Source organism: Gossypium hirsutum, chromosome A07 (assembly GCF_007990345.1).
Source record: "Gossypium hirsutum isolate 1008001.06 chromosome A07, Gossypium_hirsutum_v2.1, whole genome shotgun sequence".
Lineage (NCBI taxonomy): Eukaryota > Viridiplantae > Streptophyta > Magnoliopsida > Malvales > Malvaceae > Gossypium > Gossypium hirsutum.
This window is the reverse complement of record NC_053430.1, coordinates 33651005-33668114: the sequence shown is the minus strand read 5'-3', so window position 1 is coordinate 33668114 and position 17110 is coordinate 33651005. Positions and strand designations below refer to the sequence as shown.

Below are 17110 nucleotides of genomic sequence, written 5' to 3'. Positions count from 1 at the left end.
ATATATGTTTATATATGTGTATGTGTAATGAATTAATTTCAAATGCAAAGTTTAATTCTTGATATGCAACTAAGCTCTCGTGAACTTAACGTATTTCTTTCAAATGCATAGGTAAAGATCTTTTGAAGCTTTAGAGTGAAGATCGATTCCAACTCATCTCATCACAATTCAAGCTTGGAAGAGTGTATGAATTCTAAATTTTTGGCTATAGCTTTTGGCATGTACATAGGAATATGTTAAGTATGTTTGTGGATGAATTCAATGGAAGAAATTGATGGTTTTTTATTTTCTTTGTAAATTTTGTATCAGGAACATGTTTGATGTTGTTTTAAGTTGAATGTTGAATTGGGTAATGTTTAAGGTTGGAATTTGGCATAAAAGAATGTTATGTTGGTTGAATTGGTTGATAGGAGCAATGTTGTGGAGTTATGAATAAAAATTGCATAAGTGATAGAGAGTAAAATGCTTAAGTTTTCAAAGTGCAGGATTGAGATCGCGAGTGGTACCATTGTGAGGTCGTGATGAGCTCAATTCAAAGAGTGACATTGTGACATGGAATCCATTAAGTTGCAACAAACACTTGATAGTTTGAACTTTACAATTTGGTCCCTAAACGACCTTCGTTCACCTTGGGAGCTTTCGTAATCTCATTTTAAGCTCAAATAAATGTCTAAACCATATTTTAAGCTTAACAACTTGAATTAAAAAAATGTTAAATTGATTTGGAGTGGTCGTAGTTACTTTGGTAATGAATGTGACATCTCAATATCATGACTCGACAAACGGGTCGGGTAAGGGGTGTTACAAATTGAACTGATTTTTTTAGCTTGGTTTGACAAGTCCGTAGCTGTTCGCGAGTCAACTAGTTTTTTTTTATCTCTCATCGGACTAGTACTCTAGCCGGTTCTTGGTCCAACCGATTTAGTTTGGTTAAGATAACATTGGATTTTTATATCATTTTTTTTTTATTTTTGAAATTTAAAGAGTTCTTATTTTTCATATTTTTTAAAAAAAAATATAAAATTTGCTAAATTTTTATTTTTTTAATGTGAAAAAATATTTTTTTCAAAAAAAATTGCATACTTTTAAAGGGTAATGACCAAATTGACAAAAACTGTAAATGTTGAGGGCTGAAATAGTTTAAAATTTTTAAAAATCAGTTGACCCACGAACTGACACAAACAATTTAAACCTGGTTAAAAAATCAATTGAATCGATTTTTATATTTTTTTAAATATTTTTATTTTTAATAATTTATTTGCTTTGAATTGGTCGAACTGGTAGTTGGAAACCAATCAGAGATCAATTCAAAATTGGTTTAACTGTTGATTTAATTGATTGTTAACTTGGTTTAACCAGCCTGTATAGACTCATAAGTTAATTGATTCTCAATGTAATCGATCAATTTAGATAACAATGAACTTTGGAAATTTTATATTCTTAAAATATTTTTCTTTTTTTTTAATTTAAAGAGTTTTTATTTTTTATAATTTTTTAAAATAAAAAAACTATAATTTTTAAAGTTTTAAGTTTTTATTTAAAATATGGAAAAATATATTTTTAAAATTTTATGTACTTTTAAAGGGCAAAGGTTAAATTGACAAAAAAAACTATAAATATTGAGAGTTTAAAAATTATTCTACCTTTGACACCGTTAACTTTAAGTTATTCTACCTTTAACACTGTTAACTTTAACGAAAAAATTAAATAGAGGAACCAAAATTTTTAAATTAAAAAAGTATGAAAACTTAATCTACTAAAATTAAAATATAAAAACTAAATTTTAAATTAAAAAAAGTTACAGAAATCTTTTGCACATTTAAACCTTTAAGGCATGTTTGGTTCGAAAGAATGGCTACTCTATTCCGTCTCTGCTCCATGAGCTACAGTGCACATTTGTTTGATTGAAATTTGACCGCCGAATCGCTATTGTGTGCGGGCTCTATTATGCGTAAACACTGCATATTGATTCAGAGGTCGGGCTCTGAATGCCTATTCAACGCCTCTCCTAATAGTTTTTTTATTTTATTTTATTTTATTTTTTTATTTCAGACAAAAATCTCCTCCCACTTCCACTCATCATTCAGACGAAAATGTTCTTGGGTTTTCCATAAAATGCATAGAAGACTCTCTTCTTGGATTTTGGGTGTGGCGAATTTGCGTGTGGTGGAACATATGGAGAAATAGATGTCGAAGGCGAAGCTTTCCAAAGAAATGCGCATGTCTCCCACCGTGCAGCCTAGCGATTGTGGGAATGGCGAGGCTCCGATCAATTATCAGCGATTGTTGTTAGTCTTCTTCCCTTCGCTGTTTTAAAGTTTTGCTTAATAGTCCTCAAGTTTTCGAGAAAATATTTGGGGATGAAGCAATCATGGATATTATCGGTTCTCTTGAATGTAAGTACTATATTGTTTGTTCGTGGATTTATTATTGGTGACTATTGTTGATTGAATTCAATGTCAAATTTGAAAATTTACTTATATTATTGGCACGATACTTCTTTATGCAAATAACCATTATATTTTGGGATTTTCTGAGAGTTCCTATGTTTCCTGTTTGTTTGCTTTCTCTTTTCAAGTGCATGGTTGTTTGTGTTATTTTTTAATTCAATTTCTAAATTATGGTCTTAGGGTTAGGAGAGCTGCAATTCAAATTCTAGAGTAGACTCTTTGATTACACAGATTGAGACAAAGCTTGAGTTCGATGTTTTTTTTTTTTTTTTGAATACCCTTGTTCTTCAATTTCTTTTTCTTTTTCTTTTGGTTTGCAGTTGAATCGTTCAAGTGCCGTATCTGCAAATACACCCTCCAAAATTTGTCATACTTTTCCTGGAAATGGAAGATGTCAAAGGTTAAGTTTCAAGACCAAAGCTGCGGGTTCAGTTGAAGGAAATGTACTTGACAAAGAATCAGCTAGTATCAGTGACAAGATAGGTAACTGCTTGCTGTCTCATTAGATATCTGATTTCAGGGAAAACTGTTTTGGAAGCCATGGTTTCTCTTAAACTATTTAGAGCTGAAATATGGAGAATGAAACTGGCATCAGTCCTAACCCTGTTATAATTCATCTGGCTTTTGAAGCATCTTTGAATTTTTTTTATTATTTAAAATCATCAAAGGAAATTAACATGTCATCTGTATTTCATTCCTAATTTGTTTATAACACAAGATGAATGTAAAATCTCTCTTTGGGTTATTTTGATGAGAATTGAATCCAAAACGCAGTTGCCTTGGTGCCGTAGTTCATAGTTTGCCACATTATGATGGACTTTACAGGAAAAATAAAGTGTATATTAATATTTGTTGCTTTCTCCTATATTTGATGCTTCTTCAATTTTGGATGGAATTACATTTAAGTATTGTCATTGATGTAGATTATGGAGTTGTTGGTATTCACCATGTTGGAATTCTATGTGAAAACCTTGAAAGATCGCTTGAATTTTATTAGAATATTTTAGGTATGTAATCTCTTTTCTATACTCATATTATAGATATTGATTTATTTTTGCAAGAAAGAAAGAGAGAAACTGAGCGTCTGCTTCTAAATGTTAAATTAGGTCTTGGAATAAATGAGGCTAGGCCACATGATAAGCTTCCATACAGAGGTGTTTGGTTGTGGGTGGGTTCTGAAATGATACATTTGATGAAACTTCCAAATCCAGAGCCCTTAATCAGAAGACCTGAACATGGAGGTCGAGACCGTCATGCCTGTATTTCAATTCGTGATGTATCTAAGCTGCAAGCAATCCTTGACAAAGCCGGTAAAATCTTTTTTTCCTTATTCCAGAGTCATCCATGTCAAGCAATATCCCATTGTTTGTTAATAATTTGCCTTGATGGCAGATTCTCATGCAATTCTGTAGGTTATAATTTGCCTTGTTTGCTTTCTCTTTGTTGTTTTTTCTCTGCTTATTTTTATTTGAATAGTCTGCCGAGTTGTTTCTATGCATGCACCAATTACGCCCTGCCTACTATATTGTTAAGACTCAAACTGCACTCTTTGCTCCATTTCAGTATTAAGGGGAAAGAAATTTTGTAAAATTTATTGATTTTATGATATATGTTTCTTTTGATTGAATGAATATAGCATTTAGGTTTCTTTTATTAGATGCAAACTGTAGATGCAAATTTGTTGTTGCTAAATACTTTGATGGGTGCTTCTTTCTCCAACTTAAGGATTCACCTTCTGTTCAATGTGTTTCTTCTCATTTTTCTTCTCATTGCTTTACTTTATTCAATGTCTATTGGTGTTAGTTTTATAAGGAGAGGAGAAAAAACTAACATTACTATTGTCACTTTCATTTATGGAAAAGGTATTTGAAAGAATGTTCCCATGTATGTAGGGGTTTATTTAAAGGGGTATAATGCTGCTTTGAAGAAGGAAATTCTTATACTTCCACATTCTCCTTGCCACTTCAAATTGGTTGCAAATGATAATGCTATTGGGAATGGGCTTGAAATGCTTGATGGTCATAAAATTCATAGGTCACAAAACTCACTCCGAATATCTGGTTCAGGAACCTCTTTAGGAGTAGTAAATTGGTCAACTCATGAGAATGTTGTTGTTGCACTTTCTTCTGAATTTCCTTGCCAAGAAGTTGAAGACTGCAATCATCAAGACAATAAAAAGGGCTTAGAATGTCTTCTTCAGGCATGGTTTCTTGCTCAACTTGATGCTATAGCTTCAAATGCAGGGACGGAAGTTAACACGTTGATTTTGGGGAGTGAAAGTCTACTTCACTTTTAGGTGACCATAAATGATTCTGGAACTTATGGACTTGTCTCATCTAATGGTTTTTCAGAGAAGAGAAAATAAGACAAAGGATTTGCCAATTGAAATTTCATACATATTGACCATCTCAGAGGAAACACTCCAAAGTGGACAAGTGAATGCATATGAACTTTCATTTTGATAACTTTTTGTGTTTGTAATATTTGGATGGTATAATGACGTGATAGAATGTCATTATAATGTTGTAATTTTTTTATGTTGTAAAATTTTGTAACATATAGATTATGACATATAAACTAATGAAATCATGTAACTTTTTGTTAATAGATGAATATTATGTTTAGATATGAAATATAATTTTTAAGTTATTTATTACTTCTAATATTTTATTTTTTATTGTAGAATAATTAAATTATTTGTTACGCTAATGATATTTTAGCCCATTAAATATATATTACAGTTTAAAAATAATAAGCTAGATTATATATTATTTTTTTAATTCATATAATAATAATTATATCAAGAATTTTATTAAATTATATTTAATAATAATTATGTTAAAATATGGATAAATTATTTATTATTTTTATTAAATTATTTTTAATAATAATCTTATTGAAATTTAATAACAATAACAATAATTATCTACTTAAAAAAAATTCTACTAAGGGTATTTTAGACATTTTAGTTTTTTTTTTCTATTACAACATCATTCCATTCAACCAAACATAATAATACTATTATAGTTCTATTTCATTCTATTCAACCAAATAATTGAATTACTGATTACAATTCTATTCTATTATAGCTCTATTCAATTACAACTCTATTCGATTATAATCCTATTCCGTTACATTGAATCAAAAGGCTTATCTTGTTGATAAAAGCTTAATTGAGCTGTCAAAATTTTGCGCCAAACGTCCGCCGCAAGGCAGTTGGAGGTTACGTGGGGATTTGGTTTATTTGGACTATCTATTAGATACCACAAATTCGTTCGAAATATAAGGAGCCTTTTCTAGGAACTTTTGCATTTTAAGGATTATCTGTATCTCTAAAAATATATGAAAAGATTTTTCTCTTCTTTAATTTATTAGATCATCAGCTTTTCAGACTTCAAACCAGCGAGGGTCTTTCTACTCAACATCATCAATGACAGAAGCAACCAAGAGGTACTACTTTTTTCTTCACACACCATGAGATGTCTCTTCAATTTTCCTTCAAATCCTATGCTGCTACTGTCTGTTTTTTGGTTGGTGAACTGGGTTATGTGGCAATGGAGTTGGATTTTCTAGTATGTAAACTACAAAATAGGGTGAATTAAGACGCATCAGAGCTTATGTTTTAAGACGTTTAGTATATTGATAGAAAAAAAAGGAAGATTGAAGGTGATATTCAAGTAAAAATACATGTAAAATAGGTCATACTTGAGAAGATGTTAAAATTTAGCATTTATAATCTATTTATCGGCTGCCTGAATTTGAATACTATTCCATAATTGGCTAATTCAAAATTTCCTATTACTTAGTGATGTTAGCAACACATTTCTTATGTGTTTCCTTGAATTGTGTAAAACGATAGATTAAAAAGTTTTGAAATGCATTTAATTAAGTTATTGAGTTGTTAAATTTTAGTAAAAAGTTAAACATTGAAAAGAATATTTAAAATTTTTATGTTTGGAACGAACTTTGACGATCATTTGTTCAGGTTCATTCTAGACTTCAAAATTTTTTAAATTATAAATTTTTTTTTAAAATTAATTATTAAAATTTATAAAATATTGAGTAAAACTCAAAAAGTTCAAAAATAAAATTATAAAAAATCATTTAAAAATTTAAATCCAAAATATGGACATTATAAATTTAATATAAATCTAAATAACTATTTGTACAAATTCTTTCGGGAAGATATTTCTAAAATATATAAAATTTTAAAAAAAATATTAAAAATTATTGTTCTTTAACAACTTGAGATGTGTATCAATGTTTTGATTGCACTTGTATCTTTTAGGCTATATAAAAATAAAAAAATGATTTAGAGAAAAAATATATATCTTTTTTCTTATTAAATTTAAAAAAATGTTAAATGTAAAAAATAATCAAATAATTCGAAGAATGAATAATTTAAAAAATTTTAATTTAATATAATTTTTAATAATTTTTAAAATTTTAATGAGCCAAAAATTTGGGAAAACTTAAAAAAAAAAACCAAGAATAACATAAACATTGAAGAAGCTTCAAAAGATAAAAAAATGACTTTAAAGTGTTGGGATAATTAGAAAATTCCAAATATGGAGATTGAATGTGTTGAGGAAGCTCATAAAAATCTAAAAATTGAGGAAACTATAAGAAATAAAAATGAGGGTGTAATATGTTGGTAAAGTTAAAGAAATCCAAAAATTGAAATGAGATTTTTTGAGTTTAAGAAACAAAAAATGGAAAAAAAAGTTAATATAGTAAGAAATTTAAAAATAAAATGAGAAATATGAAAACAAAAATAACATGAGAAATTTTAAAAGGGAAATGAGAGATAAAGAATCCAAACAACAAGAAATAACTGAAATATTTTAGCAATGGATTTTTTTATCAGTTCCCATATATGGTGCCAATTGTTGATGTTGATTCATTTTTTTGTTAGACTTGTAGAATAGAGTGAGTCGGGCTTAGTAGCGGGTAAATTAAGTTATGTGATATGTGAACTATAAAACATGGGTGAATTAAGAGATGTTAAACCTTGTGCTCCAAGATATATTTCAATACTTAAGTCAATGCTTTAGTAGAGAAAAAAACAAAGTTAAAAGCTGTTAGATATTTGATGAAAAATGGATTGAGACAGAGAAAAAAACATATAAAAAATGAAGCAATCAAGTCATGATCTTCTATTTCATTACTTGGCTTATAGTTTACATGTATAACAATGCTTAAATAATCTGAAAATAATATTAAATAATTACAACTTGGCAAGTCTTGAAACTTGTACAATACAACTTGTCACTCTATTAGTTGATTTTAGTCTAATTAGCAACCAAAACATCTTGTCAAAAAATATTATCGTTTCAGAGCAATTTGGCAAGTTGACAACTTGGAAAGAAAGGGCTTGCATGCATAAGCTCGCCTAACAAAGCTCACAACTTTGGTGAAATCGTAATTTTGGATGAGCTTGCAAATTTGGTGAGCTTCGCATCTTTGCTGAGCTCGCATCTTTGAATGAGCTCGTAGATGTGCGATTTGTGTTCGCCATTGCATAGATGGCCACTTTGCAACAAAAGCGATAATAGAGTAAAATTGTGTTTTTGTGTGTGGTCATATATGAGAAAAAGATTGAGGCTTAACATTTATAATAGATTTACGGGTTGCTAAGATCTAAATATTACTCTATGGTTGATGCAACTTTTCTTATTCTTTAACAATGTTGGCAGTACATTTATCATTTGTTTTCGTTACTTATGTAGCACGTTCTATTTATTGAAGAAAATGAATTCATTATGTGTCATTTGAAAATATTTATGTTAAACAAATAAACTATTATCTTTGAGGTTTACATAGATATAGCCTATAGGTCCATTTTATTTGGGTATTAACTGCTTCTTCTCTGAACTAATGGTTTGAAATGAATTTGCTTATTTCAGGTATGCAGTTGTCACTGGGGCAAACAAGGGTGTTGGACTTGAAATATGTAAGCAATTAGCTCAAAATGGGATCATGGTTGTGTTAACAGCTAGAGATGAGAAAAGAGGTCTTGAAGCTCTTGAAAGTCTAAAACACTCTGGTCTCTCGGATTATCTAGTTTTTCACCAGCGCGATGTAGCAGACCCAAAAAGCATTGCATCTCTGGCCGATTTTGTGAAGAAACAATTTGGCAAGTTAGATATCTTGGTACCAATTATCCAACTTAAATACCATAATTACCTGAACCCTAATTTTCTATGTTAAGATTTTCTTAATAAATTATTCTTTTGCAGGTTAACAATGCTGCGATATTAGGTGCAACCTTTTCGATTGCTCCTGGTACAGAGGTATGTTGGCTAAATTACCTTTATTAAGAAAGCATGTGTCAGGACATAACCTATTGGGTCATGGATACCTAATTATCTTATTATTTCTTTTCTAACTCAAAAGGGGATAGTGGTTAAGAACTCTGTATTGTCATTAAAGGTTTAGGATAAGTTTTGGCTATGACATCTCTCTCAATTTGTAATGTACCAAAAAGAAAGTTCTATTATCTTAGGCACGTTTTCAAAGGGTTAAATGCATGTTTAATTGTTCCGTCATTATTTTTTCATTTACAATATTTTCATCTATTAATATGTGAATGACGATTAAACATGCATTGAACATTAATAGATTAAAAAATAATGGAGTGGAATCAACCCTGTCTTCGTACATATGAGAGTGGTAAAACTTTGATAGATTTATAGGTACTCGAAGAAACAGTAAAGAAGTAGCCGGATGGGATTATGTCATGATAGCTTGTTACAAATGTAGGTAAATTCGCGTGATATATGGAGTAAAGCGACTGATGACAATTACGAGTTAGCCGAAGAATGCCTAAAAACAAACTACTACGGCGCTAAAAGAACTGCCGAAGCACTTATTCCATTGCTGCAACTATCCGACTTGCCAAGGATCGTAAACGTTTCCTCCTCTGTAGTCATGCTGAAGGTAGAATCCCGAGTTCCTGTAAAATCCCATTTCAGATCATAAGCTTTAAAAATGGTTGATGGAAAAGTTTCTTTGTTACAGGGTAAAGGTGAAAAGCTTAAAGGAGTGTTAACAGGTGTTACAACAGAGGAGAAACTGAATGACTTAATAACTGAGTATCTAAAAGATTTTAAGGAGGGTTTACACGGAAGTAAAGGATGGCCAACCTTCATCTCTGCCTATACTGTCTCTAAAGTAGCATTGAATGCCTATACAAGGATTCTGGCAAACAAGTACCCAGATTTCTGCATCAACTCTGTTTGCCCTGGATATGCCAAAACTGATATAAACCTCAACACTGGTACAATAACTGCTGAAGAAGGTGCTGTGACTCCTGTTAAGTTGGCACTCTTGCCTAAAGGTGGCCCTTCTGGTCTCTTTTTTGTGAAGAGTGAGCCTGCAACTCCGGAACCTTGATGCGACACCACGACGACGGCAACAATGCAATCTCAACTTAGATGCAATGCAACAGTAAGATGAAAATGGACAACAAATTTGGTTGCGAAATGCAAATTTGTTCTGTAAATTCCACTTTATATCTGAAATTTTCTGTTATAAGTTGTAATATATGGGAATTGCCCAACTTTTGAACCTAAACATATATATATGGCAATATTAGTTTTAGTTTATCCATCAAAAAACTTAGTTTTACCTCAAAGATGGTTGCTTTTAATGGGAGTTGATTTTTATGAACAAAAGAGAAATTTCTGCAGGTCCTTTCCCGCTGCTCGAAACTGACATTTTTGCCCACACATTATTTAATTTAAAATTATTGGTTAAAATAAAAAAGAAATCGTATACATTCAAAAATAATTATAATTATAAATTAAAAATTTTGTTTATTTTAAAATAGAATTATTCAATAATTATAATTAATATTTGATGTTTTTAGATTTGAGTTTCGAATTTTGGATATTTTTATATTTATTTATATTTAATAATTATAATTAATATTTTTTTAAAATAAAATTATTCATATTTATTTTTAAACTCTTCAATATTTTTTTGTTTTACATCGATAATAATATGTTATTGTATAATTAAATAATGGTGCATAAGACTATCACGAATATTGCCTTAAATATTTCCCATAAAATTCCAATTTTTAGTGTTTTTTTTTTAAAGTTAAATTTGTAGTGATAAATCTTTTAAAAAATATAAATAATAAAACTCAGAAAGTAAATAATACAAATTTACTCAATTATTACAGATTGTTTGCACTTCTGTGGTTCATAAAGGCTTAACTGAGCTGTCTAAATTTGGTGCCAAATTTGGTTGATTTGAAGCGTCTTGTTGACTGAATTTGGATTATTAGGTACCACAAACTGGTTTGAAGGGTAGGGACCATTTTCTAGCTTAGTATTTATGATATTTAAGGATTGCCTATATATGTATCTCTAAAAGCCTATGAAAAGATTATTATCTTCTTTAATTTATTAGATCATCATTTTCAAACTTCAGACTAGATAGGGGCCTTTCTACTTAACATCATCAATGGCAGAAGTAATCAAGAGGTACTACTTTTTTCTTCACATACCATGATATGTCTCTTCAATTTTTCTTCAAATTCCACGTTGACGTCAATTTTTTTAGGCTTGGAAAATGGAGGGAGATCGGTTTTTGTAGTTGGCGGACTGTGCTCTGTGACCATCTAGCTGGATTCTGTGGTGTGTAACTAGAAACTGCAAAATGGGGGTGAGTTAAGAGGCGTCGTAGCTTATGTGTCGGGACGCTCTCTTAATTCGGTTTTTAGTAAAGAAAAAGCAAGGTTGAAAGCAATAATAGAGTAAAAATATAGGTGGAAGAGGTCATATTTGAAAAGATGTTAAAGCTTCGCATTTATAATCGATTTATGGGCTACTCAAATCTGAATACTACTCTTTGATTGGTTAATTCATCTTTTCCTATTATCTTGGGATGTTCGCCATACATTTTTCATGCATTTTCTTGAATGGTGTAAAATTTTAGTTTAAGTGATAAGATATAAAAGATTAAGATTTATTTGACTTGAGAAAGAATGATTCAAATCTGTTTTATAAGTAAAAAATAAATAAATTTAAAACTAAAGAAAATGAAAACATTAAAAGAAGAAATTTAAGAACAAAAATTATAAAACAAATGGAAAATGGAATGAATAACCCGATGATATGATGAATAAGTGTTCAATTGAAACCTTTAAGATATAAATCATAACAAACTTGATTAATGACTTTAATCAACTCTCTAAGAAATAATGCAAATTGAATGATGAATCCTTAGCAAATTGAAGGTTGAAGAATGAATTCTCACAACTCTTTGAAGAAAATCGAGAAGAAAACTATGTCAAAAAAATCATAAAAAAGAAATATTGCACAAAAAAATTAACTCCCAAAGTTGAAAACTTTATTAATAAAAACAATTGTCCTTAATGAACAATAAAGAAGCCTTTATAGTCAGATTAAGAATGCTTCTACAAAATGCTTTGGGGACAAAAAAATACTTTTGGGACAAAAGTATTCTTAAATAAGCTGCTTTTTGCTAGAAAAAATGCTTCTCCCAAACAAAAAATTGGCCCAAAAGTATTTTTCTAAGAAGCTAAAAGTGTACTTTCCCAAAAGCACTTTTGAAAAATATTCTTAAACTAGGCTTAAGAAACATAAAACTCTAAAATAACTTAGAATACTTAAAAAAAATCTAAAATTTAGAATAAATAAATAAAAAAAGAATACCTAATAAATACAATAGTGGACTAATATGTAATAAAAATTAAGGCTAAAAATCGAACTCAATATGATTTAAATTCAAATTAAAAGTCCGAAACTAATAATTTTCGTAATAATACCGTCCAAAATTTTTGCTCACACAGTCTTCACTATAACAATCATAACTTGAGTTCCCGAATTCTAAATCAAGTGATTCAAAGTGCGTTTCAAAGCTAAGAGATAAATCTTTGAACACTAGACATCTTAACCCGGAAAAGCCTAGATCTCATTCAAAATGTGATCACAAGTTAACTGATTTTCCAACTTGAACATTGGCACATTTAGTGAAAGGATTTTAATAAATTTTACACCATTCGTGCATGTATCATAAGGCATAAAAAACTCCCAAATTTTGGCAAAAAAATTAGGATAAATTACAAAAATAGTCCATGTCTTTATTTCTATTTTTGTCACCAAACTAATTTTTTTCGATTTAATCACTCAACTTTTCGAAATAAAATATTTTAGTCACTAATCTCATTAATTGCCATTAGATAAGTGACGAGAAGCTAACGTGAGGCTTTTTTTATTGGTCTAATAACAAATTTAGCTCTCTAATATTTACACATTCTATTAATTTAATCTTAAATCTACAAAAATTCTATAAATATAATCAAATGCATACTTGGATGACTATTTTTGTAGTTTATCCAAAAACGATGAAATCCCTCCGAAAAAAAAACCACACTCAGTTAAACTCTCATACATTCATATTGAAGTTCAACAAAAAAAAAAAGGAAAAATTATAAATAAATCAAAATTTAAAAAATATTTTAAAATTTTATGTTAACAATCACTGAATTTGAACAACGACTTATTCAAGTTCAGTCTAAATTTGAAAATTTTTAAATAATATATATTTAAATTTTGAAAAAATTATAAATTTGTAGAAAAATATTAAAATTTTTAAAAGTATTGAATAAAATTCAAAAATTTCAAAAAATAAAAATTTTAAAAAAATCATTTAAAAGTTTAAGTCTAAAATGAATTTAGACAGATTAGTTTTCCAAATTCAATCTAAATCTAGACTTCAAGATAATTTTATTAAAATAATTTTATTAAAATATATGAAATATATAAAATTATTTTTCTTCGTGTAGAATTGACACCACAAAATCAAGGTTACAGAAAAATGGTCACTACATCATTGTCATAGAATTGTTCTTCTTAATTGTTTAAAACATTTTATTTGTTGAAGAAAATGAATTCATTATGTGTCATTTGACAATATTTATGTTAGACAAATAAACTATTATCTTTGGGGCTTACATAGATCCAGGTCAATTTTATTTGGGTATAAATTGCGTCCTCTTTGAACTAGTGGTTTGAAATGAATTTGCTTGTTTCAGGTATGCAGTTGTCACTTGGGCAAACAAAGGTGTTGGACTTGAAATATGTAAGCAATTAGATCAAAGTGGGATCATGGTGGTGTTAATTGCTAGAGATGAGAAAAGAGGTCTTAAAGCTCTTGAAAGTCTAAAACACTCTGGTCTCTCGGATTATCTAGTTTTTCACCAGCTCGATGTAGCAGACCCTGAAAGCATTGCTTTTCTGGCAGATTTTGTGAAGAAACAATTTGGGAAGTTGGATATCTTGGTACCAATTATCCAACTTAAATACCATAATTACTCGAGCCCTAATTTTCTATGACAAGATTTTCTTAATACATTCATCTTTTGTAGGTTAACAATGCTGCGATATTAGGTGCAACATTTTTTATTGCTCCTGGTATTGAGGTATGTTGGCTAAACTACCTTTATTAAGAAAGCATGTGTCAGGACCAAATCTATTGGGTCATGAATACCTAACTGTCTTATTATTTCTATTTAACTCAAAAGGAGATAGTGGTTAAGAACTCTCTGTTGACATTAAAGGTTCAAGATTCAAGTTTTGGCTATGACACCCCTCTCTCAATTTGTAATGCACCAAAAAAAAAAGGTTCTATTATTTAAGGCACGTTTTCAAAGGGTTAAGATCCACTCTATTACTTTTTCATCTATTAATATTCAATGCATGTTTAATCATCATTATTTTTTCATTTACAATATTTTCATCTACTAATATGTGAATGGCGATTAAACATGCATTGAATATTAATAAATGAAAAAATAATGGAGTGAAATCAAACCCGCCATTACATAATCAAATCCAATGTATAATGCACTATAGGTAGAGGTACATATGAGAGGTAAAACTTTGATAGATTTATAGGTACTCAAAGAAATTATAAAGATGTAGTTGGATGGGATTGTCTCATGATAGCTTGTTATAAATGTAGGTAAATTCGCGTGATATATGGAGTAAAGCAACTGATGACAATTATGAGTTAGCTAAAAAATGCATAGAAATAAACTACTATGGTGCTAAAATAACTGTTGAAGCACTTATTCCATTGCTGCAACTATCCGACTTACCAAGGATCGTAAATGTTTCCTCCTCTGTAGTCATGCTGAAGGTAGAATCTCGAGTTCCTGTAAAATCCCATTTCAGATCACAAGCTTTAAAAATGGTTGATGGAAAAGTTTCTTTGTTACAGGGTAAAGGTGAAAAGCTTAAAGGAGTGTTAATAGGTGTTACAAGAAACTAAATAACTTAATAGTTAAGGATAAATCTACCTTTTTGAGTAACCATAGGTTGAAGGAAGAATTCTTTCTCGTTTAGACCTGTGAGTAGATCCTACACCAAGGCGCATACCAACTTGGTATTAGAGCCTTCAATCATGGGTGATAGAGAGACTTTGGTAGCTAAATTGGAGGCTTTCATTGCGCAAATGGCTACAAGCCAACAAACATTAAAGGAATAGATGGCAGTGTAATCTATTTTGGTCCAAAAGACAACAAAAGGGTATTTGGAGAAAAATAGTGAGGAGCAGGGAAGCAACGAACGCAGAAAAAGGAATTCAAACTTGCAACAAAGTGGGTGCTTGGTGCCATGATACTCTAAGATAGAATTTCCCATTTATGATGGTGTTGGATATCCTTTAGGGTGGCTAAAAAGATGCGAATTTTTTTTTTTTGCAATCGATGGACTAATGAAGAAGACAAAGTAGGATTAGTTTCATTCCATCTCTTAGGAGAGGCACAATTGTGGTTTGATTAAATGGAATAAGAGGAGGCAAATCTTAATTGGGGACGTTTCAAAGAGTGTTAAGGTTTGGGCCATCTATGCCTAATAACCCCTTGGGTGAACTTGCCAACTTGAGACAAACTGGGACTGTAGAGGAATATCAATTGCAATTTCAATTACTTTGGCTAGGACTGTTGATCTTAAACCTCGACAATAAGTAAACCTCTTTACTGCCGAGTTGGTAGAGGAACTTCGAATTGATATTGAGATGCAACAATCGAAAAACCTTGGAGTTGCAATGAATATAGCTTGAACATTGGAACATAAACAAAATGTCTCTTCCAAATTGTCGTCTCGAGCCATCCTGAACTGGCAAACTTTCCCAAACACTGGTAGCAATTCAATCTATAACAGCCTAATTTTCAATGGTGTCAGAAACAGTGATTCGAGATCACTAAATCCGACGAGTAAGTTTAAAGAATTTAATAAATTAACATTTATGAGTCAAGTATGGCATTAGAAGTATTTTTGAATTAGTGAATTTTGTGATTTAAAAGAATTTATAAGATAAATTGGGTCGAAAACGAGGTATCGAGACCTCGAATTCATTAACCAAGCAATAAATATTTTTAGAAAAATTTATGGAGTGTTAATGAGTTAATATTAAAGTTTCATTAGGGAATTTTAACGTTTTGATAGTTAATTAATTGAAAATGACTAAATTGAAAATGGTGTAAAACTTGCTAAAGTGATTAAATGGCTTAAGTGTCTAATGAGGAAGGATTTAAAAGGAAAATAGGCCCAAATTATATGGGCTGGAAGGTATGGGCAAGGAAATGGGCAAGAAATCAATGTGAAATAGGGGCAAAATTGGAAACTTTGCAAATTTATTAGATAAAACAAAGACTAAATTGAAAAATCTAGAGTTTTCTTCATTTTTCATCAGCCAAAACGCCATAGGAGAGTTATCAAGCTAGTTTTTTATATTTTTGCATCATGTGAGTTCAATTCTTGCTTTTTCTTTGTAATTTTTATGTTTTTGTGACTTTTACAATTAGGTCCAACTATTGAATTCATTAATTTTTGATTCTATGGGAAATTTTGAAAGTTACCATGAATGAGTGCTGGAATTTTATAATGAATTAACATGGAATTGAAGCTTTAATTCTATTATATGATGTTTTGATTAAGTGATTTTGTTAGAAATTGATTTTTAGGACCTAATTATGAAAATTTTATGAATTAGGGTTTGGTGCTGAAATTATGAATATCAAAGGCTATATAGTAGCCTAAAATGATTATATAAAGTGTTAATTGAGAAAAATAAGCTCAATTGATGGGTTAATTGATCAGGGACTAAATTGTAAACAACTATAAAATTTGGGATAAAATTGTAATTTCAAAAATTGAAGGGCATAAATTTTGGAGTGAATTGGAATTGAATTAAATGCTAATGAATGGAAAATTTTATATTTTAGATTAAGAATCTGAAAAGAAACGTGGAAAAATAAAAGTAATGGATTAGTCCCTGAATTTATACAAATTCCACAAATTGGCCCAGGTAAGTTCATAAGGTTGAATTTTCACATTTAATTGTTAATTTAGGAATGATATAATGTATTATTTCATGTATTTTTTTATAGAATTATGATTATTGTAATAAAATGAAAATCGAAGCAAAAGTTCAAATTGAGTAGAACGCAGGATTGAGTACAATTGTCCCGTGACCAGTGATGAATTGACGGATAAGACCATGGTTGGACTATGGAAAATTGTGGAATGTAAGACCATAGCTGGGCTATGACATTTCAGTGAAAAGACCATAATTGGATTATGGCATTGTGAACATAAGACCATGGTTGGACCATGGCAGTA

The 17110-nt window shown here is 30.0% G+C and overlaps 3 protein-coding genes across 3 annotated transcripts; all 3 read left to right on the top strand.

Moving 5' to 3' along the window:
* Window positions 1–1821: 1821 nt before the first annotated feature.
* Window positions 1822–5098, top strand: LOC107952924 (uncharacterized). The gene is made up of 5 exons (XM_016888130.2): window positions 1822–1976; window positions 2053–2396; window positions 2771–2933; window positions 3557–3760; window positions 4343–5098. Exons 2-5 carry the CDS (start codon window positions 2361–2363, stop codon window positions 4744–4746), a joined length of 807 nt encoding a protein of 268 aa, XP_016743619.2. The 5' UTR covers window positions 1822–1976; window positions 2053–2360; the 3' UTR covers window positions 4747–5098.
* A 468-nt stretch (window positions 5099–5566) lies between these two features.
* Window positions 5567–10052, top strand: LOC107952923 ((+)-neomenthol dehydrogenase). The gene is made up of 5 exons (XM_016888129.2): window positions 5567–5900; window positions 8357–8603; window positions 8690–8743; window positions 9213–9389; window positions 9471–10052. The coding sequence occupies exons 1-5, from the start codon at window positions 5881–5883 to the stop codon at window positions 9843–9845; spliced, it is 873 nt and encodes a 290-aa protein (XP_016743618.2). The 5' UTR covers window positions 5567–5880; the 3' UTR covers window positions 9846–10052.
* An 870-nt stretch (window positions 10053–10922) lies between these two features.
* Window positions 10923–13932, top strand: LOC121203706 ((+)-neomenthol dehydrogenase-like). The gene is made up of 3 exons (XM_041074146.1): window positions 10923–10942; window positions 13519–13765; window positions 13852–13932. Exons 1-3 carry the CDS (start codon window positions 10923–10925, stop codon window positions 13930–13932), a joined length of 348 nt encoding a protein of 115 aa, XP_040930080.1.
* Window positions 13933–17110: the final 3178 nt, after the last annotated feature.